This window comes from Apteryx mantelli, chromosome 29 (genome assembly GCF_036417845.1).
Source record: "Apteryx mantelli isolate bAptMan1 chromosome 29, bAptMan1.hap1, whole genome shotgun sequence".
NCBI lineage: Eukaryota > Metazoa > Chordata > Aves > Apterygiformes > Apterygidae > Apteryx > Apteryx mantelli.
Window position 1 is genome coordinate 3,786,211 of NC_090006.1, and position 20,171 is coordinate 3,806,381.

Below are 20,171 nucleotides of genomic sequence, written 5' to 3' on the forward strand. Positions count from 1 at the left end.
CTGTAGGATATGTTGGACTCCCAGTTGTACTGTATCAGTCTGTGAGCCAGGTGCCACGGATAGGAGGCGCTGTTTTGCTAAAGCTTGTAAGGAGATTTGAGAAGGTCTTGTTATCTGCTTGTGGGAAACAATGCTTACAAGGATGCCGTGAGCTCTGGAAATTAACCTTGGCCAGAATACGAGTGATATGACACAATGCACTTGCAGAGACTGTTTTAGCCTATGGAAGACACATGAAATAGGAGACAGCACTGTGTTAGGAGTAGGGCGTTTGGAACAGCTGTTACCAGCACAGCAAATACACCATAGGACTGAATAATGTCACAATCAAAGGGCTGCAGTGAGTGTGAATGGGAAAAAGAAAGGTGGCAGTACACTTCTGGTGGCGTACTTCCAACTGTAGACTGTAATATACTGCTCAGAGTAGACTGACTTGTGTGTATGTACATCCCCAGCCCAGGTGACCAATAGATGAGCATGGTTATAGCCAGCAAGCTTCTGCAGCCAGCAGCATGGCAATTTTGGTTCTGCAGGGTGAATACCAAGCATCTGTTTGCAGCTGGGTTGCGTGAGGGCAGTCAGTGGTGCAAGGCTGGAATTCACACCTTTAAATCCACAACAGGTACCCTATTTGCTCTGTGCTAACATCTCTAAGAAGGTTAGGCATCACACTCAAAATATTACCTATGCGCTCTGGCTCGGTTTTCCTATCACAGATGCACCTCGAGGTTCTGCATGCTTTGTTTCTTCTCTCTGCTACTCTGCGAAGCGCGGACTTCTCGACCTTTGCGCCACTTCATAAAGGAAAGCAAAGATGAGCTGCACAACTTTGCTAAGGTCTTTGACTGTGGCCCTTCTTTGATTGGAGGAGAGGAAAAGTGTGCATCTCCCAAGACACTCACTGACGATATTAAGAGTGAGCTGTCACTCATGGTAAATTGTGCAGATCTTCATAACATCATCCTCCTTCACCAGTCTTATGTGCTTTGATGTGTGGTGAAATAATTAATATTTTAAATGTCAGCACTGCTATCATTGGGTATCTGAGTTAGTCCCCGTTGAGATGAATGGGACTGAGCTGTTGTTTCAGGTTTTGCAAATGCAGACAGATGTCATGGCATCAGTTGCTCAAGTGTGAGAGATTTTTTTTTCTATCCCAGTGAGTCATAATAGCTGGAGACTTGTATTTAAAATGAAAGCATGGATTTTGGAGGATAAGGAACAATATAAAAGAGGCAGCATTGTGCCATACTCTGTTTGAGCCTTGTCATAAATTAAGTCAGGCAAGCTGTAGGGCATTTTGACTTCTCCTTGCTACTGACTGCAACAATTCTGTTGTTAAAACAATATGCTGGAGTGAGGTTTATACAATAAGTGACAATTTAGTTTGTTCACTAGATTGTTGCTTTTTTTTGAACACATTATCTTACATCAATGCACAATTTTTCACATTATGTTCTGGAAAATTCAAGAGACCTCTTGTGCTTGAAATACATTTGGATTGGGGAATTGCCAAAGGGATTTTGCTATACCTGAACCACCTTCGTTGGGGATTTCATTTCAGATATCTGATTTGTAGGAAATAACGAGCGTTCTGCTTCCATGTCGGACTACTTTATGGTCTCTGAATCCATGCACCCAACAGCATTTGGATCTAATTTTGGCATATTTCTATGTAACATATGTAGCTAAATCACTACTGATCCAATAGCTCTTTTTTTTCCTCTGTGGAAGTGGTATTGTGGTGAAGCTGTTTAAACTTCCTGATGGATTCTACATCTTGCCTTCACCTGTTGCAGCTTCAATTGGAAAGGTACCATTTACTTCTGCAAGTGTTGGATGTTGTTTTTTAACAGCATTTCATGAGAGAAATTTTCATTTCAAAACTAGTAGTAAGGCAATTTTGCAGGCTGTGCAGAAAATCTTTTGTGATGAAAGAAATAATATATACATTGATTCAAAGTGGCTGAATTCTTCTTAGAACAATTCTACATTGCTGAGAAATTTTTTTCTATTTATCAGAACAGAATGAAAATGTGCATGTCAACCCTTGGGAAAAAAAATGAATTTTGGATAATAGCCAATTTCTTTTTCTGGGTTAGATTTTTGGATATTCCCATTAGCTATTTTTAGTTAACTATATATACATATATATTTAAATTCCCATATACTTTACATCGCTTTTGCTTAGCTTAAGATATATAACGTAACTGATTAGACTTGTAATCAAGAAGAGAAATGGCACATAATGATGTATAGGCTCTTGAGAGATTTGGCCTATAATTCTCAGGATTATTGGGGGGGAAAAAAAACCCAAAAACCCTCTTCCCAAATGGGATGTAGTTTCTGTGGCAGTTGAAATGTGTATTATTAAACTCCTTAAGCAAACCAGAATGGCTCCCAGTGGAGAGCAAAGACATTCTAAGTATAGCCAAGACTAAATTCTCAGGTCTGGGTTTTCTCTATTCAATTCCCATTTGATTATCTTCTGTAATATTTAAACTTCATGCCATGCCATAATTATTTAATAAAAAGTAAATATAAAATGTATCTCAGTGGGGAATATGACCTTTTACCTTCATGTTGTTATACCAAAGACAGACACAGATAAACAGAAAATCTGGATCAGTGTAATGGTCTGTCTCACTTGATAGTTTCATTCTTCCAGTGTCTGAGACAGTCACCTGCAAGGTGCTGAGTGTATTTGGGAAGATGCAATAACTGCCGTCAGCATCTCCTGGAATCAGGTACTTTCAGCTGTGCTAATGTCAACAGTTCTTTCAAAATATATTTTTTGAAGAAGCACAAATATCACAAGAGGATGGAAGAAGTTAGCACTGAATGAGGATATTGCTAAAGGAGTTACATATGTTACTTATTAAATACTTCATGAAATTCATAGTAAGATTCTCAGCACATGATTGCATGGATGTATCATTTAAATTATAATGAACATCCCGAAGTATAAGGAAGTTCTAAAAAACCAGACCTATAACTGTATTAGTAAATACTGATAATCCTAATGTCTTAGAGGGCAGTCAGAGACTATGAGAATACAGAATTCTAAACTGAATTTGGTGCCTATATTAATTTAAATCGGTTTAATTTTGAATAGTCAGAAATTAGATAATTATTTGTCAAGATTTCACAGTAGAGCGTATCAGTGTGTGTGAAGTTTTGTGAAATTATCAATCATGCCGTAGGGCTCTACCAGCTTGTACTAACTGAGTATCTGGGTCAAAATACCTTGGATTAGCCACTAGAGATTAACATCATTACAGTGAAGTGGCAAGGTATGCATAATAGCCACACACAATGGATGAACTTAATGTGTCTAATGAATAGCTGCAGCCTAGCTTGTGATGGCAAAATCTGGGGAGAGTGGGGGAGAATGTGTTGATTATATGAGCAAATACAGTACTCTCGATTTCTGACTGTATAATGAATATAGATGACCTGTTCTAATTTCCATTTGTACCATAGCTTACTATATAAACTGCATAGCCAGGTTCATACAGAGTATATACATTTATCCTGATGGAGTATTCTGTGGCAATGCTTTCCTGCTATATCTTTCCAATTATCCACTCAGTTTCTAATAGATGGTGAGAAGTCAGCACTGGAAACTGGAGCAGTTACAAGTGCAGATGTCATGCTTTTTTGTTGCCTCATTGAGTAAGCCAAACTCACTAGTGCTACCCATTGGAATACTTTCAGTTAGAAGCTTTGCAGGTAGCATGCAGCATTCGCATAAACTTTGACATTTGCTTCAACATATCTGCCTCTGAATGCATTTCCTGGAATATTTGCAGAAAATGAGCATGTACATTCAGTTCAGCTGTGCCCACCAGAATGAGCAGGCATAGTGGTGTGTGTGGGTGTCCGTGCGTGTGTGTACGCACATCAATGCACAGGAAGATATCACTAATTCTTTATTTAACAAATTACAGAAGCACTGAAGCTTTTTTTATATAGATAATGGCAGAAACATATGTACAATTAAATGGGTGGAGTTAGGTGTCAGGAGTCCTAGTTTGTATAATATGGTCCAACATTAATAGCTTATGTGTCCCAGTTTTCTTATCAGTAGAATAAGAATTATCTTTAAAAAGAGATGAGGCATCCCCATGTAGAAGTTCTTATAATGCAAAGTTCTTATAAAGCTTTGCTTATTATTCAGCTTATCTTACACGGAGATAATTAGGCAATGTATGCTTCTAGGAACCCAGTCAAGGAGAGGTTTTGAGATTTGGGGGGGGGGGGGAGGGGAGGGATATACAGTGGAGAAGCTGCTATAAATTGCTATGAAATACATCTGTGAAATTGCTGTGAAAGACATCTTTTTTTTTTTTGAAGGATTTTTTTTTAAGTTTCATTACCTAAGATACATATTCATGTCATATGTCTTTTTTTTTTTGTTTTCCTTTTCAGCTTTAAATGAACCTACCATAGATTATGGTTTCCAAAGACTGCAGAAAGTCATCCCAAGACATCCTGGTGACCCTGAAAGACTAGCTAAGGTAAAATATTTTCAAGCATTTCACTGAGCCCTCTAAATATTGTCTTTCAGTTCTAACTCATAAAAGAACAAAACTGTTCACCAATTGGTTGTAGGTCCAAATCGGAATTTGATCATGTAAAATGCACAGCTACCGCTAATTGTTACCTGTTGGAGTGCAAACACTGCCTGTGAACTTTCTTTTACTGCTAATAGGAGAGTCCAATGCAGATATCATCCCAGTTCATATTCATGGTCCTTTGTTTAATCCATGTTGGCAAATCTGTGAAGTGAAATATGACATAAACGATTTGTTGCAGAGGTCTAATTCCAAGGGAATCTTTTATTAAAAATCATTTGAAGCTCAACTTTTTCTGTAGCAACAACTGCAGTACCTATGTGTTGAAACAATTCAATATTTTATGTATCTGTAATTTTACACACTGTGTGTTGATGTGGCACCTAGCGCAATGACAGTTATTAGCAACTGTATTCATACACTTTATTGTAGTACCAAAAGTAACTATCTTTGCAGAATGAAAGCCTATTATGTTCAGAAATAGGATAATGTATAATTTTTTTCTGTGGAAGATCATAATTTTTTTTAAGTCCTACAACCAGCGGTAACAGAAGATTAGGTAACTAGCTAAGGTTTTTTTTTAACTTGTTTGGTTACCATTATTGAGAAAAAATAAATGGACATGGAAGTTAAATGGATTTTTATGTATTTATACAAAACAATATAGTGAAATTCAGTAGAGAATTGAGTTCCTGCTTCACTTAGATATGTCTGAAAATTTTCTCCACAATTTTTCAAGTTAGTGTTCTTAAGCAGTTTCAGGACTATGGAGAGCTCCCAGATGACGATGGAACACTGGTCCCACAAAACGCAAACAGGGCTTGACATTTCGATCGCCTGCACATCAATGCTTTCCAAAGCAACTGATGATTTTAGATGTCTAGTTTGAGATACTGTAAGGGGGTTGATTTTTCTGATAATGGGCAAAGAATGCCTCTTTAAGGGAGCTAGTTTTCGAAATGTTCACTCATGATCATGAATCACTTACTGCTTAGAAAATACTAGCCCATGATTTTACTTGCACTGAAATCCATTTCTGTTAAAATGTCAATTTTGTGCATCTGTTCATCCTCTAGGAAATGCTATTGAAACGAGCTGCTGACCTAGTTGAGGCACTGTACGGAACACCACATAACAACCAGGTCAGAATGGCTACTCTTAGAATGGGGGTGGAGTATTTTGAGGTTTTGTAATAAACTCTAGAAATTTTCTCCAATAAACTATTGATCTTGTCCCTTTCCTTGTACTGTAGGATATCATTCTGAAACGAGCTGCGGATATTGCAGAAGCTCTCTACAGTGTACCAAGGAATCCTGGACAGATCCCTGCACTGTCTAGCTCTCCTGCTCACAGCAGTATGATGGGAATTAACTCATATGGTAGCCAGTTAGGAGTCAGCATTTCAGAATCAACACAGGGAAACAACCAAGGTAACTACTGCAAGCAGTACAGTGTTAATTTAAAAAAAGGAAAACCAAGTCACATTTGGATGGTATTATGTCTGCACCAGGTTCCATTCAGATGTGGCTGAAGTCATTCTTAAGTATTTTTTTTGATATCAATTTAACCCTGGATTCATTCCCTTCTCCCCTCAATACCTTTTTGTAATTATATCTCTGTTCTCATAAAAGACCAAGGACATCAAATGAAAAAAACACTCACTGCTGAAGAGTCAGGGAATCTATTTTTTTTGTGGTGCTTCTTCCTCAACAATGTTGATTTTGCCAATTTGCATATGTTCAACATATTATGTTGACTCATAATATATCATTGTTTTTTAGGGAAACGTGCCACAAAATGGCATGCTAACAGCAATGAGAACTTAACTTTGGCCATTTTCTGACTCTCTTGAATGTTTGATCAGTTTAACACTGGATTCCAGTAACACAGTCTGTGGTGTCTGACTGCATGGACAGTTGTGTTTGACAATCTAAGGCTGTAAAACCATGTCACATGAAGTTAATTCTACATAGGCCATGCTAAATGTCATTATGTGGTAAGACCTTATTATAAAACTAGCAAAAGTTATCAAATTTGAATTAGAGCTTCATAATATCGATGGGCAGAAATACTTGATTTGGTATCTATATGATAACTACTTCTAAAGTAGTTATTGGATCACATCTTTCTAGTGAAAACTTTTCAGTGGAAAAACATTTTTCAGCTGTAATAGCCTTGTACTTTAATTCTGGCAGCTAGGGTCTTCTTCTTTTCAAGTCTCTTTTTGGTGAGAAAAAGGTTAAATTTTGGTTCTAAAATGTTGGGGATTTGGTTTTAAAGACAAGTGTTTTTTCACTTATCTAGGTTATTCTTTTCCCCACATAGAGTATCTTCAATGTCAAAGCTGCAAACTACATATTGGTTATAAAAATTCATAAATAATTTGAAAAGTATAACCTGCTCCCTAAAATTGTAGAAAGTCCCACATATAATATAAATTCTACATCACTAAAGGATGAGCTTACACATTTTTTCCAGGTCTCACAACAAATTTCAACTTTTAACAAATCAAATCTCATTGAATAGAAAATATATCAGTCCCCTTTAAAAAGTTAGTTGCCCACATTGTTTTAAAACTTAAGATTGCCTAATTTGAAAGCATGTGCATAAAACCCACTGAATTCAGTACTTGCTTAACTGTTTTAATTAATTTGGAACTAAATATGTAATTTCTTTGAGCATGGAAAATACCGTTTTAAGCCAAATCCACTAACATGCTGTGAAATGTGTTTTATTTTTAGGTTACATTCGTAATACAAGCAGCATCTCACCGCGAGGTTACTCATCTAGTTCCACACCTCAACAGTCCAATTACAGCACTTCCAGCAATAGCATGAATGGCTACAGCAATGTCCCTATGTCAAATCTGGGTGTTCCAGGGTCACCTGGATTCATTAACGGCTCTCCAACAGGATCCCCCTATGGAAGTAAGTAAATATTTAAATATATTAAGTAGGGTCTACCTGGTATTGTGCAAAATATTCTTTATTTTATTTACATTCACATCCTCTGTGTAAGGACTGACCTGCTTTGCAGTGATGATAAAGGCTTCTTGCTGGTCTGAAACCTACTAAACATCATCATCAGTTTAAGCTGTAATTTAAGGCTAAGGTGCAACTTAAAGGATGTTCAGGTTCTTTTGATTCCTCTCCCATTTTTGAGCTTTGCCATTGACTTCAATAGGGAAAGGACTAGGCCTGTGGCTTATTGCTATTCTGATTTCAAACTAGTACTGTCACGCGATTTTACTTGAACCCACATAAACTGTGGTCAGTTGTTCCTTGTTTTGCTGAGAAATGACTGTGTTTTTTTTCTGGAGGGTAAGTATACAGTCGCTTCACGAACTATTGGATATATAGTGGAACTTTTTTCTTGAAAGGTATTTCTTTAAAAAGAATCCAATTTAGATGCAAATCTAAACAAAGGCTTAAAACATTCCCCCTCACCTTCATTACCACAGAAATCTTCATTTTTTAAAAACTAGGGAGAGGAGAGCAATTATCTCTCTTCCCCATCTCTGTAGCACAGGCTGACACTCACCACTGTGAGGAGGAGTATGGAAATGCACAGCATTATTTTGTACTGTTTGCTCATGTTGACTATATCTCTCCCTTGCTGGTCTTATTGTTTTCCAATATCCTCATCTCAGAATTTAAATGAATTAAGCACATTTTTCTTGAACTACACTATTCAATATAAATAACTCTCTACTTCAGACTTGTCTTAAACAGTCAAGATTATGTGAGAGAGATCTTCTGAAAGAAATAAAACAAGTAATCAAGAGTTAGACATCTTTAACAGTTTTACCAAACTTGTATAATTGCATTTCTGAAGAGGATTCTCTTTTTATTTTTGCAGTAATGTCTTCAAGTCCAACAGTTGGCTCTTCTAGCACTTCTTCCATCCTTCCATTCTCCTCTTCCGTCTTTCCTGCTGTCAAACAGAAGAGTGCCTTTGCTCCCGTCATCAGACCCCAAGGGTCTCCTTCTCCTGCCTGCTCTAGCGGTAATGGAAATGGGTTTAGAGGTAAGAAATGTACAATTAGTATTCAGTTTGCACATAAACAGCACATTGTTAGTCTAAGTAAATATAGCAAGCACTGAATATTACAGGACTCAATAGTGAAATCTGACTTCTGATATTATATAGACCAAAAATGGTCTGGATTAGTTGAAATAAAAAAGAATTCAGTTGTTTTAAAGCAAGGTTCCAAGCTCTGCTTATTCTATGTTAAGACAACAGGGGACTGACACTCATTTATACCAGGAAGGATTTGACCCACACTGCATTTAAATACCAGCTCTTTTGTGAGGAATGACTTCTCCTTAGACTTAAGGGACTTGTAAAATCAAACGCCTGCCCTGTAGAGTTAATACACAGCTCTGTATGCAATAGCCAATGTCTTGAAACCTGCTGCAAGGTTTAGGTTCATACAGGGAATAAGCCCTATAGTACATTTATGGCCTTTTTTAAAGGTGATCTGCAAAACAAATGTGAGTATTAAGATAAGAATGAAAACCTGTACTAAATTCTTTCTTTTAAAAAGCTGGGGGGGGCGGGCATGCGGCACATAAATACACTCCAAGTCTCCATAAAAAAGTCTTTATAGGGCCTGAGAAGTCATCTGGCTCCTTCGGGCTTGACTGGAGATACCGTAGAAAACACAGCTCTGGGAATTCAGCCATGCCAAGAGCCAGTGGTAATTCCAAAATGAGCCCTACAAACCACACCTGTTGATTTGGGTGCATTATAAATCCTTAGCTAGACCACAGGGACTTGCATAAACTGTGATTATTTTATACAATAAGGAAATTTTAAGTGTGTTGAACAAAAATAATTACATTTTCAAAAGCTAACTTACAGAATTCTGCTATACATTTAAAACAGCTTCTCTTCTCCCTACCCCATTACCTGAAACTTTGTGCTCCTTCTCTAGGATGGAAAGAAGCAAGTCAGCCTCTCTAAAATCATCTCCTCCCCATTAATGAAACAGTGATCTATGGATGTGAAGGCACAGGCATCATGTTGACAGGGAATATAATTTTCTTTCCTGCTCTGTTTAAAAAAAAGAAAAGGATTTGAAGAAATTTTTAGAACTATAGGTATAGAAAGTTTTGTTGACCCAACAGTGGTAGCTATTTATCTAAACTGTTTAGAAATGGGTTTATATTTGTTAGTGTTTTGCAGAATCACAGTCTTTAAAAGTTATTATCATTTACTTGTTCTGCAATGAACTTCATTTTTTGACCCCTATAAAGCTGTTCAAGTTCTTCATATCGGCTATAGGAGGGATGGGTGTGTGTGTGTGTAAAAGAAAAAAAAATTCATGAAGGCTTAGTGGTTTTTACTATTTCAAAGTCACATGATTTTAAGCTGATTTAGTTAACTCTCTGAAGAGGAAGGCCTATTCAACTTAAGAATAGTTTACTTGTTTAGCTTAATCCAGTTGGAAAGTGCTATAAGCTAAAGACAAATCACTCAAGAGTAGGCTTGCATTCAGAATAGGTTTAAATTTGATTTAAATTGAAATGTGTGTAACTACCATGCTGAGAGGGCCTAATTTTTAAGAAATCACTTAAGGCAGTGTTAACCCCAATCAGTTCAGTAAGAAAATCACTTCTGACAGGCTGTGTCTGGGCAACAGAAAAATGATAGCTTGAAGAATATTGGCTTCTTATTTAGTTAATATTTTTCCTCAGTCATCTACCATGTCTGTCCTGCCTGTTTAAGACTCTGCTTAGCAAGGATTTATTATTCTTTTTTTAAAAAACTCCTTTATAAACAGGCAAATTATTAGAGTCCACCTCATTGCTTATAATAATACATGCTATTATTTACTGTTTGCAATATATTTTATCTAATCTATAAAAGGGCACTAAATAAGAGACTGTAGAAATACAATCTTAATGTAAACAGTAACATGAAATCAAAGTTCTTACATCTATGCATTTTTTGCTGACAAAAATCTGCTTCTGAGGCATTCAAAATTAAGCTATTGATTAAGGTCATGATTACTTACTGAAATACTTTAGGGACATAGAAATGCAGGGACTTGGGCAAAGATAAACTGGTATAAAGGTTAACCTTATTGCTTTCATTGTGGGAAATCTTGTACAGCAACACTGTGATTACATAAATATAGTGATATAGCTGCAACTGTCATTTAGACAAGCTGTCAGTAGGCACACTGCCTAGTACAATGGGACGTGTCAGTTGGACCACAACAACAAACAGCATCAGATGTGGGTCACAGCAAAGATGGTAGTTGCTTCTCAGAGTTGAACGTGTCTGTCCAAGGTTCTTTATGCCTGGTCTTTGTAACTATTTAACTATTTCAGCCATAGATGTGATTTTTTTTTCAACTGAAATATTTAAATTGATGCAAGCTGGGGAGCACATGCTTTGGAAAGGATCCAGATACACAAAGCCTGATATCCAAATTAACGTTCCCACAGTGTTGACAGACAGATGTGGTCAGAAAGTCAACAGGAGTGTCCCAGAGAGGCTTCTTGAATGGACTTACTGTGCTGCAGCAATGGGGGTTTGGTAATCTCCATTGCTATGCCATTGCCCTGTATTATAAGCTAAGAACAGGCAAACTGGTAATGTAATTTTTGTTATTATTTCTTTTCTAACTTAGGCCTCAGTAAATATAATGTTAAGTAGGATTCTTCTCAAAAAATTTCAATGAGCTTTCGGTCCCCATAGAGATAAAACACTGAAAGCGCAGAACAAGCAGTAAGTACATGCAGACTCTTTCCCCCTGCACATCAGACAGATGTTTTGACACTACCTCTCAATTTCCCCACCCATAATATAGGGAAAATGTCTCCCCAGCAAGGATTTTTGCAAATGTAATGTTTGCAGCGCACTCTGGGTGCATCTGTTATTTAAAGGTGAAAGTTTCCTGGTGATATAGGCTCCATCATACTTATTGCATCCTCTTGCAATGAGAATATTAGATATATTACCAGCACCTCAGGGCATGCCAGTCTACTTAGAAGCAGCAACAAAATGCTAGAATAAAGCTTCCAGTTAAGTTAATCATAGCAGTCTTTAGCCTGGGTAAAAACTAGTTTAAACACACAGAGCTCTTCAAGCTTCATCCTCAGACTAGCATTCCCATCATTCCTGAGAGTTTTTAGAGCTTACAGTAGGGGTAGAAGTTTTTGTTCAGGACTGTATTTGGGGGAAGTTCTTGTGGATAAAGGTGCTGGATACAGGAGAATAGCTTATAGAAAATATATTGTAACTCAAAGCCAGGCATGAAACTTCTTGTATCTATTGGCTTTCAGCTTTGGGCTGCACAATGCACCCAAGACATGGAATACCCTCAGATAACCCCATCTTGTGCCATGTGTTCTTGCTTACCTCTTTCACCTGCCATCTGCTATACATTCTTACAATGTAACAGGACATGATAGGTAGAGAACAAGCAGCAATCCATACTGGACACCACTCAGTTCTATATGCTCTCCAAATTGAGAGCAGGTGATCCTGATCAGAACAATTGTGTGCTCAGTTCGTGTCATACGTCAAGGCAGTTTAAAAAAGGCACTGGGAAGATATAATGTGACGTGACGCAACATGGCATGATAAGTACACAAATGCCTAATCAACTCATCTCAGATGTAAGGCAGCTGATGGGAAATGCAAGCAAATTGGAAACTGCTGGAACAGCATGGACCGCTGACTGCCCAGATTACCTTTGGCCAGCTCAGCACATCTCAAGATAAAAATGCAAGCTCAGTTACAAGGAATAGCAGGCAAGCCCCAGAAGGTCAGATGTTCCATTAACCATCAGGATCCTAGCCAATCCAAAAGGCACTGAAGTCTGATACTCTTAGGAACAGCCTCAATTTAACAAAGGGGACATCTGCACTATTCCCTAAAGAAATACAGGTATTTGAGTTGAAGACCCTGATTATTAGTATCTTGTCTTGACACAGTCTGGGGTGTCAACAGCACTGGGCATTCTGGTCCTCTTGCATTAAATACTGTACATGTAGGTAATGAGAAAATAGTTGCTCTGAAAAGTATGTAAAGGATGGGACTCAGATGACATGACTGGATCACATTTACGGAGCAAAGGCTCCTGATTGTTACCAGGCCAGTGCCTGAGCCACCGTTCTTTTTCAAAGCCTGGCTCCAGTCAACACTTTTACAGCATTTTAGAATAACTCTTAAGACAGATTCTAGCCAGGTAAAACTACGTGGGCATTTTCATGCTAGGAATGTTCAGCAATATGCTTCTGTCTAAATCCTGAGTCCAGAACCTAGGCAGAGCTTTAGGTATGCTAATAGTTGCAAATCATATATATATGCTGTCAATATATATGAACAATATGTATTTGTCATCTGATATATAGGAAGGATCAAGTACATTTTTCTCCCAGCTTCTTGGCTGAGATGCATCAGGCACACTTTACCTCAAAACAAAGAAACTCTTAAGAGATATCTAAAATTTGTTGTTAGTACTTAACTAAACAGAAATCTCTCCTGTTACTATTAATTACTCATTTTTCATTTGATGATTGGGATGTTAATTTCACTAGCTTATCATATGTCATAGGCTCATGTGGGCTAGATGAGCTCCATTTTTAATGAGAGGAAACAAAAATTGGCCTCTTTTATTTATGGGAGAAAGTATTCAGGACAGATATAATCACAAAAACACAAAAGAAAACAAAAAAAGTTGGTTGTGACAGAGATTGGACCCTGACCTTTGCTTTGCGGTTAAAAGCTTAGCCACTTTCTAATGGATCTGGAAAAATACATAACTGCAGGGGGGCTATACATTCCTGTGCCCTTTAATTATTAAGCTAATGCATATGACTTTGCAAAGACATTTTTTGGTTTTAAGGCTGTTCCTAATTAACTTGAACTAAATCATACTAAGTGTTCAGGCAGCCTTTTGTACGCATACAACTTAGCATAATGGTGAGATATATAACTACCATAATACAACTCAATAGATAAGGCCACGTTAACTTCTCCTCCATCTCTTAGCTATCAAAGACTTTGATTCTTTAAAAATGTTACATGTTTTAACCTGCTTATCATCTAAAAGAGACAAAAACACCAGTAATTTAAAAATATCTTACCTGTCTGTGATTAGACAAATCAGGGATGGATGGATAAATATCTTCCAAACAAATATTGAAGGATTTTTGCAAGGATTTTTCTTCATTTCCTATGGTGGTGGGGGGGAGGAAATTATTTATGAAAAAGAAATATTTGAAACTTTTGGCTACTTTTTAGTGTCTTGTGTGGAACTATCTTCCAAGCTCCTTCAAGGAAGGATTTTAGTTTACTTACATTCTAGTATAAAGGATGATGGTGCCTTTCATGCAAGGCACTGATGTTTTCTGCTTGCTTTAAATAAAAGCCAGCTGTGTTTTCTTCTGAAAATCCTTTCTTTCTTCTGTCCTTTTCAGTTGATTTGTTACATAAGACTTCCTGCAGCAATTAGAGAAGGAGATAATAAAGGTGCATTGTTTTACAATATCTCCCTGGTTTTAATATTGAAAGTAAAGCCCCACGTATTCTAGTGGTGATGGTAGTTTCCAGGTCTAGTCATGATGGGAGTCCAAAGATATCAATAAAGTGAGGCCTGCAAGCATAAGTTTTATCTTTTATTAGACCAAATTGCACACCAGCTAGCTCTGGTACCAACAGCTCAGTGGCTTGCACCATACAAACCTGCCTTTATATCCAGGACAGTTTGTGCGTAGAAATGTTTGTGACATTGCAAATGGTAGGAGGCTTCATCTAAGATGCTCATAGTAGCACATCTGCAGCACTTTATCTTCCTCTTCTAAGAGCTGTAGAGAAATATGATCAGAGCTTTCTGGAACCTTAGTGGCAAAAGAAGAAAAATCAGGGTGATATAACCAAATGAAAGATCAAGACATTTAATATGAAAATGACTGAAAATACTCAGTGTTCATCTTCTCTAGAAAGCATCCTCTTTAAAACAGGTCACAAGCTAGACACCTCAGAACCACCAGCCATAGGGGTGTGAGTGTGCATGTGTGTACAGGTTAATATAGCATTGAGCCCTTTGCCAGTTCTTACCAAATGACTGTATGAATTGCACAGAATTCTTTTTCACAGCAAAGCAAGACAGCATATTCAGGAACCTCTCCTATACACCAGGCTTATGATCATTATTAATTACACCCATTAAAGGTGCCTATCACCATAGCATCTGGGTACTATCCATGTTTGATTATTTATTTATAAAAAAATTCTCCAACCTTGTGACAATTTTAATCAAGTGTTTCAGTTGATAATTGCAAGCTGTCAAGGTTAATACAATAAGGCTCATCTCTAATTCTTTTTCCATTTCCCTCCAAGAAAAAAAAAAACCCTCTGGGATAATGACTGTGGTTTCTATATTCCCAACTCATCAGGGAGTGTCCTGCATTGAACCACCTTTATTGAAAAGTTACATCGATTCAATATATAGTAATACAGGCAAAAATAATTACAGCTTTGCTAGCAGTGTAAGACCTTAATCCAAACCTCACAAACATTCAATAAAAAGCGATACAGGCTGGGAATAGGCTTTTGACAGTGTAGCCCCAAAGGGGAGTGGAGGTGGGTAGAAATGGACAGCTGAGGGTATGTAAAAAGAGAGAACCACAGAGCAAAGCATTTACGTGTGCTGTTGAAAAACAGGTGAGGATTCCAGCCAATATTCCTCAGCCTACTTGTTCGTTGTTGCAGAAAGAGGTGAAGCTGCAAAATTCCGATGAAATGCCGTGGAAATGATAAGGCTTTGCCCATCCTTTCTGTGTTACAGCGTTACCTGAATTTCCCCACTGGCAGATTCCGTCCTAACAAGCTCTGAGGAGTATCTCTAATCTGGAGCACTTAGAACCTGGAATAACAAAACAGACTTTTTTTGGGGGGCAAAAGTAAGGAGAGGAAAGAAGGGGTGGGCTCAGGAGGAAAGGATTTTAGAAAAGGTGGCAAAAGAGGGATCAGAACCCCAGAAGTAACAGCATACTCCTGCTGATTGTAGGTGGTAGGTTTTTTTGTTGCTCTCAATAGTCCAAGTTCAGGACTGCTAGCTAACATAAACTCTTTAATTATACAGTACAAATGTACTTTTCCCCCCAACTTAAATTTTCCAAAACGCTGCATCTACAAATACCCTTAATATATTTTTGAAGAGAGGTGGAAGAGACTCATGCTTGGTCTTTCCTTAGCTCTGCTGGAAGTTTTCCTAGATTAAGAGAAAGAAAATAACGCTGATAAGAGTAGTATCAGAAAAAGCTTTTATGCCAGTATGGCTTATCCCCCTTGGGAATAGGTTTTAAACTACACTGGCAACAGCCCCTGTATGTTTCAAATTAAACCACTTTAGCTATACGAGGTTAAGACTGTCTGCTGCTTCTCTGCACAGACAATCTTAACAGCTCTGTATAGAGTCTGTCACTGTATCTGGCTATGCCAGCAGAAAAGATTAGCACACGTACGGGCCGGCCAGGCACACAGTTTGTGTAGGTGCTCCTTTATTCGCTTCAGGCAAAAAACCCAGCCGGGTTACCTCAGACAAACAATTTAAACTCTTTGAGCTAACCTGGCTGATTTTGCTGGAGGCAAATTAGGAAGTGCTTGCACAGACTGCTCCATTGGGAAACCTTGGGGTGGCGGTGAGCAGCTGAGGGCAGTTTATATCTTCTACCAGTCCAGCAGAATCTGGAAGGGGGCATCAGTCTGAGACTAAAATTATGTTTTCTTTTTTAGAGGACAGAAAGGCGGGTGTGTGGTTAATGCACAGGGAGAAGGCTCTCCAGTGCCAGGCTGGAACACTACCAAACCTCAAGGAAATTAGGATCATTTTCTGGTTTTGGGGATGGGGAGAAGGAGAGAAGCGCCTCATTAGTGCTATCAGAAAATCTCTCTTCTTCGAATGCCTTGTCTGTTTGCCTGCCTGTCCCTCTCCCTGCAAAACAACCACATGAATATTTACCTACCTTATTTAGCGTAGGCAAATTGCCTTATAATATCCCTGTTTGAAAAATGCTAGCAAATGCCTAAGCAATTAAAAAAAGTAGCTACTTGATTTCAGGCCGGTCAGTTTCACTTTCTGTTTCAGCCATCTGCCAAAATTGGCAGGGACTTTTAGCCCTAGTCAGTTACAAAATACAAAAATATTTATTTTCCTATTGTATTAAATCATAGACCATATCCACAGTTGGTTAAAATCAACACAGCTCCAATAAAAGTCATCTTAGCTGAGGATCTTGCCCTGAGCATTTTTTTAAACACTATGAACATAAGGGTGAAATTAATTCTCAGAGGACAGGGCTTTAAACACATGAATAATCCCACAAATTTCAGTGAACATAAATCTTTGCAGGATTAGGACCTTGCGCTGCACTGAGGCCCCTTTGAAAATATGACTCACTCATTTGTTATATAAATACGTATAAACTTAACTTACCCCTCAAAACCTTTGGGAACAGGACCAGTTCCAGGCAGCTTCAAATGTTCCTGTTGTCAGTTATGAGGAATATAGCTGCAATTAAAGGCAGTGAGAGTGACTAATAAATAATTTACATAAGCCCAGTGTTCTGGGAATGTGCCAGGTAAGACTACAGTGATTCAGACATATGGGGTAAACCAAGCGAGAAAGAGAGGCTGGTCCATTATTTCCACTGAAACTAAATTAGCAAAACCTAGCTCCGGTCATTGTCCAATGAATTGGGACTTGTAATTCTATGGCTAGGTCCCGTTAGCAGTTCATGGGCGAATTCCCATTTGCTTTCACGTCACCCTTCCTTACTCACAACATAACCCTTTCTGCAAGCAAATTAGCAGGCCGAGCGGGAAACTGAAGACCCTGCTTGATCCTGATTTTCCAGAATGATTTTGAGTATTCAGCTCAAGAAAGCATGAGAAGTCTGAATTTTTGGGGATAGTTCTGAGCAATGTCCATCTCCAAGATGTCTCAGAAGTTGAGCACCCAAAAAATCATTAGGCATTTCTGAAAATTGTCCTGAGATTTGAATTAATCCACTATCTCCTTTATGCATTTAAGAACCCCAGACAGCTGGGCTTTTGGTGAATTTACTAAGAAATAGCAGATTGTCCATTGTGTGTGATCGTTGTCAGTCTCACAATGTTAGTTCTTCTCACTAAACATAAAAACATTAAAAAAAACTGAAGGTCTTTTAATGTAATAACTTAGCCTGTAATATTTGACTGCTCACAGAAGGGTGAAAAAATATATTTTGTTCCATAAAAATCTGCCAGAATTTCATCTCTGTCAATTTTCTTTTTCAGCCATGACTGGTCTTGTCGTTCCCCCAATGTAAGGAAGAGGCAGCTTTGCTCCTCTCCCTCTTCCCTTTTTTCCTCTTTTTTTCATTTTTCTTTTACAGCACAAAACTACTTATTGTGATGGACCATTAAAAAGAAAAAAAAAATAGCACTACAAGCTCTTTTTTTGGGGGAAAGCCAGGCCCAGGAAAAAAAAAAAAAAGGAACATTTTTTATGGATTGGACAAGATAGAAGTCTGCATCTTTTACCTGTTTCGTATTTCTGACACAACCACATCAACTCCTAAAACATTGTGAACGAAGAATCAGCCAAGAGCCAGGATGAACAACAGTTGGCAGGATGGAATCATAAATGCAAAGTCTTTCTTGAAAGACATGAAACGTTCCTAAGATTTGTAAAATATTAAAAGGAGAAAGAAATTGGCAAAATGATTCAAGTTTGATATTTTGGATACAATAATTTGTTTTACTTTGTAGGGGAAAAAAGTTGAAGTTTCTATTTTCTATGGAGCCTTTCAGATACCGATTTAGTTTATGCAGAAAAAAAAAATCAACAAAACAGGGTACCAGCATGAAAGAATTTCTAGGACAAACTGACATGAATGATGGAACTTTGGTGTATGTGTGTATTTGCTTATAGTTTAACCTCTTTAAAAATGTAAGATGTTTTACAATTATTTAAATAAATAAACTTGTAACTTATTGTATGTAGAGGTAGAAATTAAACCCTTTTTTGGATTTTTTCCTCCAGTTGTACAATGAAGAAAAATGATGCAAAAATGTAGTGACAAGTTTGAGATATATTATTACTGCTGCAATTGCTCCTCACTTCCTCCCTCTTACTGAATTTGTGTGCAAGGATGTATAGGATTCTTTCTGATTAACAAATTCATCAGAAACTTTTCTACACGTTGTGGTGTACAGGTCACTAATTCACGTATGAATTTTCCTCCGCCTCATCCTTCCCCTCTTCCGTGTTTTGCTTTGGCAATGTTCAGGTACTAGGACAAGCTGGTAAGTTGCAGAGAGCCGAGTGGCAAAGGAGCAGCGCTTAGGGACTGCAACAGAGGAGATTTGCACGAGGTACGGAGTTATGGTAGAGATTCCATACATGAATTGGGAGGGAAAGGGTTCTCTAACATATCGTTTTCCATGTAGTTAGAACAACTTAAGTTCAGTTATACTTCATGTTAAGGGTGCATTTATAAAGGGTAAATATGTATTTGAATAATTTATGCACTTTTATCCTGAGTCATTAAAAATGGTAAGTATTTTCCATTTATATATTGAAGTTCATAGAAGTAATCAATTGCTTTGTTTGAATTTTTCTGCATTTTAGTGTAAAAAAGTTTAGTTCTCCTTTGCATCTCCTCTCCTGAAATTGGAAGGTGAGAACAACGCAATGAAAAAGAAATCACTAGTTATTTGACTAAACCAGAGAGCACTCTAAAGAACTCAATTTTGCTGGTAAGCCATTTTTTTGAGAGAAAAAAAAACCAAAATCAGCTACACTACTTACAACCCACACAAATACATACTATTTATAGCTGCACAAATAGTTGTTCCTATGATAACATCTTTCTATTTATAAATATACCCTTAATGTATGGCCCCAAAACTGTACTTGTCCATTTGCCCAGTAGTTTTATTGATTGATAAGTAAAATAGGATTTTTGGTGATCATTATATATGGTAGAAAATGTTCAATTCAATACTGGACTCAGGATGGAGAACAACTGTGACAACTTGCGTGGCTGAGGTAATTTGTATTTTGGAGCTAATCTGGATTAGTAATAGACTAGAAAGTCTCTATTTAGATCTATGGTTCAAATCCAGCTGCAATGATTAGTGACAAAGCGGCTTGGTGTTGTGTGTGGTATGAATTTATAGACCCTCATCTAACAGGCAGGCTTTTCCCAGTAGTTTTTGCCATAGGACTGCGTTCTGCAAACGTGTGTAAATTCACTCACGTAAATACCCCAGTGCAGTTAAACCGACTTCCTGTGACCCTGCTTCTGATTCAAACTGCATAAGAATAGATTCTCACTGAAGCTCAAGTTTTGTAGTATGGTGTACAATTGAGCTTATGTGAGAAACGTATCTAGTGTACAGAAATGTTTACGGGCTGTTTCTTAACCAAACTTGGTACAGCAGAGAAGCCAGGGGACGGCAAAGACAATGAAAGTGGGCTACTCCTGTCATTGCTAGAGATGACACACCTGTGAGCTTTGTACTACTCCTGACTATGCTGTGGCTTTTTAGTAAGAGATTTATTAGGTGCCTTTTCAATGCCATTAC

General features: G+C 37.7%; 1 protein-coding gene across 1 annotated transcript in view; it reads left to right on the forward strand.

Annotated features, from left to right (window-relative positions):
* Positions 1–17,993, forward strand: part of EBF2 (EBF transcription factor 2) — a 142,275-nt gene extending 124,282 nt beyond the window's left edge. The window contains exons 12-17 of the mRNA XM_013954424.2: positions 4,432–4,520; positions 5,654–5,719; positions 5,830–6,007; positions 7,319–7,504; positions 8,436–8,603; positions 17,877–17,993. Coding sequence (XP_013809878.1) covers positions 4,432–4,520; positions 5,654–5,719; positions 5,830–6,007; positions 7,319–7,504; positions 8,436–8,603; positions 17,877–17,908 — 719 coding nt within the window. The 3' untranslated portion in view covers positions 17,909–17,993. The remainder of the gene's footprint in view (positions 1–4,431; positions 4,521–5,653; positions 5,720–5,829; positions 6,008–7,318; positions 7,505–8,435; positions 8,604–17,876) is intronic.
* Positions 17,994–20,171: the final 2,178 nt, after the last annotated feature.